This window comes from Limulus polyphemus, unplaced genomic scaffold (assembly GCF_000517525.1).
Source record: "Limulus polyphemus unplaced genomic scaffold, Limulus_polyphemus-2.1.2 Scaffold2978, whole genome shotgun sequence".
Classification (NCBI taxonomy): domain Eukaryota; kingdom Metazoa; phylum Arthropoda; class Merostomata; order Xiphosura; family Limulidae; genus Limulus; species Limulus polyphemus.
In genome coordinates, this window is record NW_013668588.1 from 67,799 (window position 1) to 79,459 (window position 11,661).

The 11,661-nt window shown below is 34.4% G+C and overlaps 1 protein-coding gene across 4 annotated transcripts in view; it reads left to right on the forward strand.

Annotated features, from left to right (window-relative positions):
• Positions 1-11,661, forward strand: part of LOC106468356 (coiled-coil domain-containing protein 148-like) — a 123,043-nt gene that overhangs the window by 44,207 nt on the left and 67,175 nt on the right. For all 4 annotated transcript variants that reach the window (XM_022396693.1, XM_022396692.1, XM_022396695.1 and 1 more), the window contains 2 exons: positions 539-714; positions 9,952-10,126. In XM_022396693.1, coding sequence (XP_022252401.1) covers positions 539-714; positions 9,952-10,126 — 351 coding nt within the window. The remainder of the gene's footprint in view (positions 1-538; positions 715-9,951; positions 10,127-11,661) is intronic.

Sequence of the window (11,661 nt, forward strand, 5' to 3'; positions counted from 1 at the left end):
TCATTACCCATTCAAGCCGTCTCCAGCCATTATTACACACAGTTTATTTTCTGTATTATCACAATGGAAAGTAATGGATGTTTATCATTATATTAAATTTTAAACAAATGTAATTTTAATTTTTATGCAAACCCATGTGAATTACTTGAATGGATTACATTCTCATTATGTAAAATATTTGTGTGTGTTGAAATATGTTTAAAACATAACTACATTTTTTAAAACCCTCATACACTCAAAATGATAAATTGTTACATACCTTTGTTGTAATAATATGTAAATTCATTCTTTTGAGTTTATATTAAAAGAACAATTATTTATTGGTTACTTGTTTTAATTGCTGCAAAATTTTTAGAATGTATAATAATAGTTTTATTATAGTATCAACTTAAATATTTTAAATGAATGTGTATTTTTTGACTAGTTTTTTAATTGCTTTTAAATTTATTTTAGTGAATTTAATTTTGGAAAGCTAACTGCTCCAAGTGTTATGTTTTTTTTTTAATTATAGTATTAAAAGTTTGTTTTTATGCATTAGGGAAGACCTACAGGATTGGCTTGACAGACATGAACTGGAGAAGCCACTTCTGCCATCTACTTATATGAGTCATCATCAGATTCAAGAAATACTCAGAACTGTTTGGTGTGATTATTTTATCATGATTCAAAAACTAGACAATGAGCTGGAGGAGAGTGAAAGAGAACTCCAGAAAGGTTAGACCAAAATTTTTCTAAGTGCATGTTGTATAAATTAGTTAGTATATGTGTGACTACTAGAAAATAATTTGCCCAGATAATTTATTTTCACAAAACTGTAATTCATTGAAACTATTTCTCTATATATCCACATGAATTATGTTCTGATAATATTTCCTGCTTTCAGTGGGTGTCAGTTTTAGTGAGATTAACACAAATTGAAGACAGTCTCATGAAGAAATATCCACCTTTCGAAAGTGCTTGGGTTATAGGGTTTCATATTTTTGTCTATCAATATGATAGTTGTGATTAATATACTCATTCAGTTGAAAGATGACTTATTTTGGACTTGGGATACTGTATATTGGCATTTGACAACTGATTATGCTGTCTCAAGTCCATATGTTCAAAACACTAACTTCAGTTGCATCACAAAACATAACTTGCTAGCAAACACCATTACAATTCACATGCTTCCTTCTCTGAAGATTACCATGAGCAAGATGAGTACTACTGCTGCATTCATCAGGATTATAATTTATTTGTATAACCTGGGTCAATAAACAAGGATATCATGTGATCAATGAACAAGATGCTTTAACCATCTGTACCTTCTTTCCTCTTTACATTTGTTGTCTCAGGCCTTTCACCAGTCTCCTGATCCATTCTTGGCTGATCTCCAGACCCTCCTGTGTTCTACTATGGCTCTGTTGTCGGCTTTAGCGTTACTTGCAGGGGTGTGCTTCCCTCTTTTGTCATTTTGGGAACTTTGTCAGGTCCTATTTCTGCATGAAATTGTCTTTGGGGGACTTCCTGAGTCTTTGAAGTTGAGGGTCAAAGTGGTAAGATAGTGTTCTTCTTTGTCCTTCCTTGATTCTCACTTGTCTAACCCTACTGAGTCAGCTCAATCTTTGCCTGTTTGAGTGGTATGTGCTCCTTCTTTCTCACATCACCATTTTCCCTACTTCAGACATTCCCTTCTTTATGCCTGTTCTTCCCATTCCTGTTTCTCTTGGCCTCACTGTTATTGGTGATAGGATGTCTTTCCATGGGCAGGTGGGAGCCAAATTACAACTTTTTTCTGTCATCTGGAAACCCTTCATGACAGATCCATGGGTGTTATGGGTTCTGTCAGAGGGTCTATGCATTCAATTCTGGTCCCCTCCTCCCCTGTCCTTTTTTGCAGTTTTATTTCCTCCTCCTTGGTATCCTGTCTTGTCCAGTCATTTAGTGGAGTCAGTTCTCAATATTCTTCACAAGAATGCTGTCGAACGTGTGTTGCCTGTTCATCTGGGTTTTTACTCCTGTCTGTCTGTTGCCTCCAAAAAGACGAGAAATTGGAAACCTATTATCAATCTATCTCGGCTGAATGCCTTTCTGAACACACCCCAGTTTACCATGGATTCATCCTACCTCTCTCTTTGGAGCTGTTGGTGTGGTTTGTTGGGCCCTCACTCATTTCCTCCCACTCTTATGAGAGCAGGTGGTTATGGTTCATTCTGACAATTGAACTTTCATCAGTTATATCTCAAAACAAGGGGACATCAAGTACAAGCCCTTCTGTGTTTTCTCACACTCGACTTCTTATACTGGGTTCACAGCTACATCACCCTTTTGGCGTGTCATGTTCAAGGTGTTGTGAATCTAGTCGTGGTCATCTATCTCGCCCCTACCTCTTTTTTTCCTATGGGGTTGTCTCTTCATCCCAGGATTTTTCAGTGAGTGTGTTCTCGCCTGTTTATGCCTCATATTGATGCATTTGTAACCCATTAGAATACCAAACTTCCTTCGTTTTGGTCTTCTGTTCTGAATCCCTCAGCTTTGGAGGTAGATGTGTTCAGTCAGGAGTGGAGGGGCCTTCATCTCTATGCTTATCCTCTGATCAAATTCCTCTCCAGGGTTCTTTTGCTCATACAGACTACTCCTTGCTATGTGTTGTTAGTTGCTCCATATTGGCCTGCTCAGTCATGGTTTCCTCTACTTTGGCCCTTACTGGAGCAGCAACCCCGTCTCTACTTTGGCAATCTTGATAGAACGTGTTTCATCCAGACATCACCAAACTCCATTTTCACGAGTTGCTTTTGTCTGGTCCATTGCCTTCTCTCTGGGACTCACTATCTGTGTAGCTTCTTTGCTTACCCAATCCATACGTTCTTCCTTATTGACCATGTATCAGCATTGTTGGTTTACTTTTTGCCAGTGGTCCATTTGCTGGGGATTCCATCCTTCCTGCCCTTCAGTTTCTCATGTGTTCAGGTTCTTTGCTCAAAGTGTGTCTTTGTCCACTGTTTCTAGTTATCGTGCTGCTCTGTCCCACACTTTTTGCTTCTCCTACCCTGTTATTTCTGTTCTTTTCTATTCCTTTTTTATTGTTTTTCCACCCCATCCATTTAGACTTCTGGACTAGAATCTCAGTGTCGTTCTTCATGCTCTTGTTCATTCTCCTTCTGAACCTGTTACTATGTGTTCTTTTTACCACCTTTCTCTTATAACTTATTTCCTTCTTCTTCTCGCTAGTGGTCATCGTCGTTCTGATATTTGTGCTATTAATGTTTCCTTCACCCTTTACCACACTTCTTATGTTCTCCTTTATCCCGATTGTTCCTTCCTTCCAAAGACATCTCCTGCTTGTGAAGGTTGTTTTCCCTTCTCTCCTCTTTCCTTCCCTTCTATTTCCCATTTATACTTCATTCTGATCACAATTGTCTTCTTTGTCCTGTCCATTCCCTTCACTGTTTTATGTCTTAAACTGAATCCTTTCAGGGTTACCATTCTTGCCTTTTTATCCACTGGAATCCCTCTGTTTCAAGTGATCTTTTTCCTGTTTGGTTTGGCAATTCATCCATCTTGCTTATTCTGACTTGTTGATGGATGATCATTGGCTGTTTAATGTGTCTTCACACCAGATACAGCATGTTACTTTGTCTTTAGCCACTCAGATTCTGCTGTCCTTTGGGAGAGATTGTAGAAGAGGGAATGTGGACAACTTGCAATATGTTCATTGCACATTATTTGCACAATATCTCTCTATTCTCCTTGGTCGGGTATCATCTTCCACCTGTAGAGATTCTCCATACGTCTGTTCGCCTTTAACTGTGGTAAGTTGATATTTTGGTTTCACTAATGCATCCTTTTTTTTACCATCTCAGAAACAGTTGTTTTCCTTGCATTTTTGGATCCCACTTGGTGGCAGGTGTTGTCTGGCCAGGTATGCTGAATCATTTTATACTAGCACCTACTCTATTTCTTTCTAACACTTGCTATGGAGATGGGGTGTTTCTGTAAGACCACTGGACAATTTTCTGGTGGTGTATCTATATCTATATATATCTCCTGAGGACCGTCATTCATGGAATTCATGAGTAAAGCAGATAGAGATTTTTGCCCATCCCAACTGATCTGGGATTCTTACAATCTGGGACTTTCTGCTTTTCAAAATAGGGAAATACAGACACCCATTGCACTGTCTCTAGTGGGTCGCTCCTCCAGACCTCCCAATGTATCTCCCCCTTCTACTTTCTTCTAGTGGAACACAGGGGTCCTTGCCACTTCCAGTTCCCAGTCACTGGAGTGGTGGACCGTGGAGGTTTCCTTAAGAATGGGTTTTGTACAATAAGAAAATCTTGATGAGAAGAGAGCTGTCTTCATTATGCTGCCTATTATATACATATTATGGCACTCTGTGTATTATGCAAGGCGCTTCTACTGGATGTTTTCTGCCCAAATGGACTGCAACTTGACACAATCCAGAATATATCAAATGGCTTTTCTGAATGTTTTTGCCTGGTGGACCTCACTTGGCTATCTTGTTCTAAATCCAAGCTGCTTCCCCTGGATGTTTTTGCCCAGGCGAACCACAATTGTTGATTTTACAAACTTATGCAAGGCACTTCCATGTTTTATTTGACCTTGGCCTACAGTTGGCATAATATGTCATATCCCATGGCACTTCCCCTGCATGTTTTCTGCCTGGGCAGACCGCACTTGGCATAATATGTTGTATTCCATGGCACTTACCCTGGATGTTTTCTGCCTGGGCAGACTGCACTTGGCCTATACATATATGGTCCTCTACCCTAGCCACTTATTCTCTTCATTTCCTCCCTATGTGTCTTATCTTCTATATTGGGGGAAGAGCATATCTGTTTCAGAAGGAGTGCTATGCCTCACAAGTGTACCTCATATTTCAATAGTGGCATACTTGCTTTTTTTTCATGTTGGTCACTCTCTGTTTGATTATTTATTTTTTGTTCCTTCCCCAGCCACTCCACCTTTCCAATGTGGGATTTTAGCTATGGGGGAAAGGAAGTAGTACCATTTCAAAAGTTAACACTTTCTAACACTGAAAATGTATTTTCAATACATTCTTACCTCCTCTTACCCATTTCCCATGCTTTCTCCCCATTGATTTGCTGGTGTTTTGGGGTGTATATGCCAGTTTTGAATGTGAGGATTGTGCTGCAATGGTAGAGGGAGCTATGTGGGATTGATGGAGGGTAGTCACATAATCAATACATGTTGCTGCAATGACACAAAAAATATAGGGGTATAAAAGACTGGTGCACTCTTCATAAGATTTACCAATGCCTACAGGGCAAATGTAGGTTGAGATAGTTATGGATGAGAGGAGGTAACTAACTATTGGAAATACATTTTCAGAGTTAGAAAATGTTAACTTTAGTAATAGTATTTATTGCAGAGCTACATTAACATCTAATTAAATTCATAAACTATTCAGGAATTTTTTGCAGACTGTATAATCATCAGGAGTGAGAATTGACCATAGTTTGATAGATTTTTGCCAATTCTATTATCAGATTGGCCATTCATTCAATTATTTCAAATCTGGAGGGACAAATATTGGAAAGGCAGGGTAGGTGTGTTGGGGTTGGAGTCAAAATACTAGTGTACTATTACTAGTAGACTTGTTTTGAGATTGCTTTATCTGCTTTGATCTTTATGCTGAACCGAAATCAATATGTGAAGATCCATTTTGGCAATGTCTATAGTAATCTGTGCCAAACTGAGGAGATTATATAAGGGTAGAAAGAAAATATATAATTGGTAATTTGGAGCAGATATGGTCATGTGATATACAGCAATGAAGATTGAGAATATATTCAAATATTATATTTTGAAATTAAAAGTTAAAACTTGTATAATATCAAAATTTAGACTATGAGCTATGTTTTGATGCTAAGTTTATTGAAGTACATTGATAATAAAGCTATTCAAATAAATTTTGAATGTAAATCTGTAAAGATGCCATGGCATACATACTTTGACAGCCCTTATTCTGAGAGTTAATACAAGTAGGAGTGGGAGTTTTATTCTGGACTTGTGGCATGCAAAAAAATATTTTTAGCAGTAGTGCAAGGTGATAAGCATTTTTCTGTTAAGAAGTGAATATCTACCTGAAATATACTTTCGGGTAAAGAAAAGACTAACTCCTGTTGTTTTAAGTAATAATTACTATTACAACCTCACTAGAATTACCAAAGAACCATTTCATCAGATGGCCACCTGGTTAACACTCGTGCATACTATCCACATCCACACATTCCAAACATGCCCTGCAGTGTTGTTGCAAAGTTAAGAACAGACATGACTTTGAAGATGCTATTAGTATGTTCCATATTTGGTGATGCTGTCTTAGTTTGTGGTCAATCAGGGGTGAAATAGGCCTTTATGAACAACTTTGTGTTACAGTACCTTAGATTTAAACACGCGTTGAGAAAGAGATTTTTTTTTTGATTTACTCAAGGACTTTTGACCTAAGAGGTGTTTGCAGGTAGTCACGATATGCAGTGTAGCTGTTCTTGTTTTTGATAGCAGACTTATTTTTATTGTTGTTTACTGGGATTTCTGTGACAGTATAGAATATTTGCAGGATGTAGGTTTCAGAATTGAAATGCTACATTATCTGGAGAAAAACAACAAAAAATCAAACCATTTTAGATTATGAATTTTTGAACTTGTAAAAGTGAAATGTTAAAAAAAGGCTTGTTTAAAGATATTCTTGACTTGTAAGTCTCTTACAGCAGTGATTATGTTAGAAATGTTAGTGCATTGCGTAGTGACTTTCTATATAATACAATACTGAAAATAGATAGGAAGAAATGAAGAATTTTTTACAGATAATGCTGTCTCTTTTATCCATATCAAGTAAACTGCAGGAGGGAGTTGAGCAAAAGAAGTTATTTTGATATAGATTAGTTGTTGTAGGCTAACATTAATATCTGTACATACACTTGATGCTGTAGTTTATATTTTCTTATCACTATTCATTTTAATGCTGTACTATCACTATCTGTCAATATAGTTTAACAACCATTATTATATTTGTCTGACATGCTTTTATTTTTTGATATACGAGCTAACATCACTTTTGACACTGTTCCTTGGGAGTCATTCATTATTTTAGGTGTCTGTATCACTAAAGGCCCAGCTAGGTACACATAAAACTACTGTAATTTACCTGGCTTTTTAACTAAGGTATATGTAGGTTAAAAGAATCTCATTTCTGTTCAGAACAATGACTTACTCAATGGACTTCAATATTTCTAGTAAAATTACAAGTTTCCCCTTCATGCCAATTACAAACAACTGTCAAATTTATGTAGCTTGGAATGTGCTCTTTCTCTTGGCTATAAACATGTACTTAAGAGACGTAAGCATGAGTTGACAAGAGGTTTCCATAGAATGGATAGTGGGCAATCTTCTCTCATTAGTTTGCAAAATATGTTAATATCTCTGCAAATCAAAAAGGTGGGAGGTTCTTATTTTATATCCTAGCTTGTAAGTGTCTGAAATTGGATTTTGTAATTTGTTAACTGTCAACTACTATAGACATTTTATGGTAAGCATAATAAAATATATATGTACTGCACAATTAGACAAGAAGACATACTGTATGACACACACACACTCAAAAGAATATTTAGCTTTTATTTTAATTAAGAAAATAAAATATATATAATGTTAAAATTTGAGATATTGACTATGTTATGATGCCAATTTTATTGACCTACAGTGAAAATAAAGTTGTTTAATTAAATTTTGAAAATAACTTTAAAATGTGATGTTCCCTTTGACATTTCCTTAAAGAGAGGGTTAAAACAACATAGTTTAATAAAAGAATATTTTATTTAACTAAAAACTATTTGAATTTATTTTGACCAAGAATAATGTTAGCAAAAACATTATTTAGCCTGACTTGTCATCATTTTGACAGTTCGAGCTGTGGGTCATCTATAAACCTTTGTTAGTTTTGCCATGTTTTTATGATTTATAACCACAAATGGAGACTACTGCAATGGGCAAAATAAAGTATCAAAAGAAATATGCTAATGAATATTAATCAATTTAAAAATTAATTGTATTTATGAAATAGAACATCCTGAGACAAAAGGAAACATTTTTGATGACTTTGAAAACAGTTTCACTTATAGAAAAAGTAAATTGAATTTTGTGATTTTTAAGCTCAAACTTATTTAGTTAGTTATTACTAAATGGTTTACAATTTGGTTGTTTAATTATGTCATGACAAATTAAGAAATCAATGGCTATCAATGACCCCCTCTCCCCTAGGTCAAAAAGGGTTAAGAAGTACCAATTGTCACATGTCCAACAAACAGTTTTTAAGTCATGCAACAATGTTCCCCCTTTTTTGTAACCACCTCATCACCATCAGTGTTCTTTTTATATCTGTTTGTTGTAGAACTTCTTCAGTTGTTTTCTGGTCTTTGTAGGAAACCCTAAGCATTCTACGCAGGAAACATATTTTGGTTGCATTAAGTGATTTTTCCATTTGTCTTGATTGCTGGATTTAATTTCAAAAGTGCCAGGTTGAGCTTGGCATTTTTGACTGTTTTTTTTAAATTTTCTTCAGCTTTATTCTGATCTTAGTAAGCACTGGGTTATGATTGCATTTACCTAACTTATGAAAAAAACATGTTATCTTCTGTTCTGTATCAAAGCTTGTTTTGAGATGAAACGGATCCTAGGAACTGAGTTAGTTTTTACTACCTGCAGATGATAATTTCCCTGGTTGTTTTAAAACACCTTATCATTCCTGTGCAGTTTATGAATATACTATGCATTTCTATTTTCTTATAATATTATAATAACTGGTCTTATCATACAGGAATTTATGACATTGTATTTGCACTATTTGCACACATTTTATTACAGCCCAAAGTTTTTATAAGAATAAATCATCTCTATATTTCAATTAATTTTTTTTAATTGTAGCCAAACTAATGATAATTTCACCAGATGTTTTAAAACACCTTGTCAGTCATGTGGGGTGTATGAATGTCAGATTTTATAAAGGTTGTGGATTTTTTACATCAGGTGTCCATAACTTGGCAATAAGTTTCAACATTAAACAGACATCATATAATCCATTTGTTTTAAAATAATATATATTCAAAACAAGTCAAACATACGTACAAAAATTTGTTACACTATTGTTTACCACAGTTCAATCTAGGGCTTTAAATATTTTTCTTTTTTGTCAAAAGTTCACACAGGCTGGTTCACTTCCTTTAGAACCCAATTGACAAAACAAATTATTATTATTTATCTCTGTTGTTACAATATGAACTGTGAAACTCACTTTAGATATTGCCCATTATGGCTAAACTGACAATCAAGCAGTCTAACTTTCCTTTTACTTTCACTTCTACTAACATCTTTTCACTAACTTAATTTTCTCTCCTTACCTACATGTGTTTATAACATGCAATGGAAAAATCTAGAAATATCTAGCCCTCTAGTAACAACAATATTAAACATAAGGAGAAAAACTTGAGGCTATGAGTAAGATGACATCAACAATATTACAAAAGCCTATTGCAACAGTTAAACTGCATGCACAATATATGACTCGTACAAAGTTACGTAACTAACTTGTCATAACTATCACTTTTAAAATAATTAATTTTTAACTTTTGTTATGAAAACAAAATATTCATTAAATCACTAAGTAAACTAAATAATAACTCTTTAAACTGAACAGTCTTGTATATCCAACAATGAATATACCACGCATTTCTCTCTTCTTATAATATTATTTATTCTTAAGAAATTTATCAAGTCTCTCATGTGTGATATGCAATATATATTATGTTTTATTCAACCTTTATACAATTGTGTAACCATTTGTTGCATTGATCATAAAGAATGCAAAACTAAATTAAGATGAAATAATTTATTTTCTAATTTTAACATTCTATTTGGTCTTTGCCACAGCATCTACTATAATTCTGGAGGAACGTGGTCATCAATCTTCAAAAAGCATACTAGAAAAGTATGAGGAACTACCATTTTTGTCTTCACCAGTACATGATAAACTTTTAAACCAGCTCCATCAGCTTGACTTAAGATATAAAATAAAGATTGAAGATTTGGGTGAAAAATCATTAAAGTTTGTATTTTGTGCTTTCTTATTCATATTAGTATATCTGTCAATAAACATGTTGCAATTTTAAATGAAATTAATAGAAGTTTACACAAATATTTAACTAAAGAACCAATGTAGGTCAGTTGATCAAGCCTAAGTACTTCAAACTTGTGTATTAAATACACATAAGTTAAAAATCGGTTGCCTTAGGTTCATACACCAGTAATAGTTAAATTTGTTAGTGCATTTCCTAATCTTTGTTAATGTTAATATAGATTTCAATAAATTTTATCCTCATTATATTCAACTTAATGGAATAAAACTGTTGATAATTTCACCAGTTGTTTTAAAACACCTTGCCAATCATGTAGAAATTTCAGTTCTCAATTTTGCATCCTGTGAGATCAGTTCATGATTACTGATTATAACTTTGTTAGTTTAATTTATACTTCACTAAACAACCATACAGAACATTGACACAAGGCAGACTATTCCATAATTATTACATCAGCATCAGACTTCTTTTAATAGTTTATCATCAGGTTTGAGCACTAGAATTCTAATGTCTCATTTAACAATCTTAAATCAACAACAACAAAAAAAAACTCTGAAAATTATTTGGTAAATTGTTTAAGCAGAGTATTCATGATGAGTATGCTGGAATGGACATCAACTGCCTGTTGTAGAAAAAAACAGAAGTTTAGAGGATGGCATCGAATTCTACACTTGTGTTTTTTCTATAACTGCCCATTCCAGAGTACTCAAAAATCTAAAAATTTGTAACTAGTCCTATCATACAGTAATTTATGGTATTGTATTTGTACATACTAAGACTGATTTTATTATAATCTACGGTTTTCTTTAATAATAAATCACTTCTATACTTCAGTCCATTTTTGGTACTGCATATAAGAATAGCATTTTAGGTATACTTTTGTTTGAAATCATGTTTGGGCCGGTGAATTAGTTCTGGTATTGAATGAGGGACCCCACCAGGGCATTGACTTGTGGCAGACAGAAGATAACTCTGAAATGCTGCTTTTACACACCTCAAATTTGTAATCCTAATGAAATAATTAAAAGGGATCCAGAAGAAATAAAATTTACAGTTCAGTGTGATTGTTATCATAAACTTTAAACCAACAGAAAAGATTATTTTGCAACACCAGTATAAAAACATTCACATCATATTACCAAATATAATTATTTCAAATATTTAGTTTTTATTTTCTGACAAGGTACCTTACATCAGCTCACCTTCATAGCTATTCTCATTCAGTGCTGCCCTCTATTTGCAAAAAATTTTTTTACATGCCACAAGTCTTTCATTCCCATGCACTTCTCAATTCACATGGTTTAACTGATTCTCACGTGCAAATTATCATGTGACAAAGCTACACCAATAGTAGTGGTGCCACACACCCACATGACTCTTGTGACTCCCTCTGTGCTATTCTATCCAACTGTCACTTCTTGTTTGGCAATGCTCGTGTTCAGATGTTTAGTTTGTGCTCTCTTCAAATTTTTTTTCATATGTTTTCACAACATGTTTACTATTT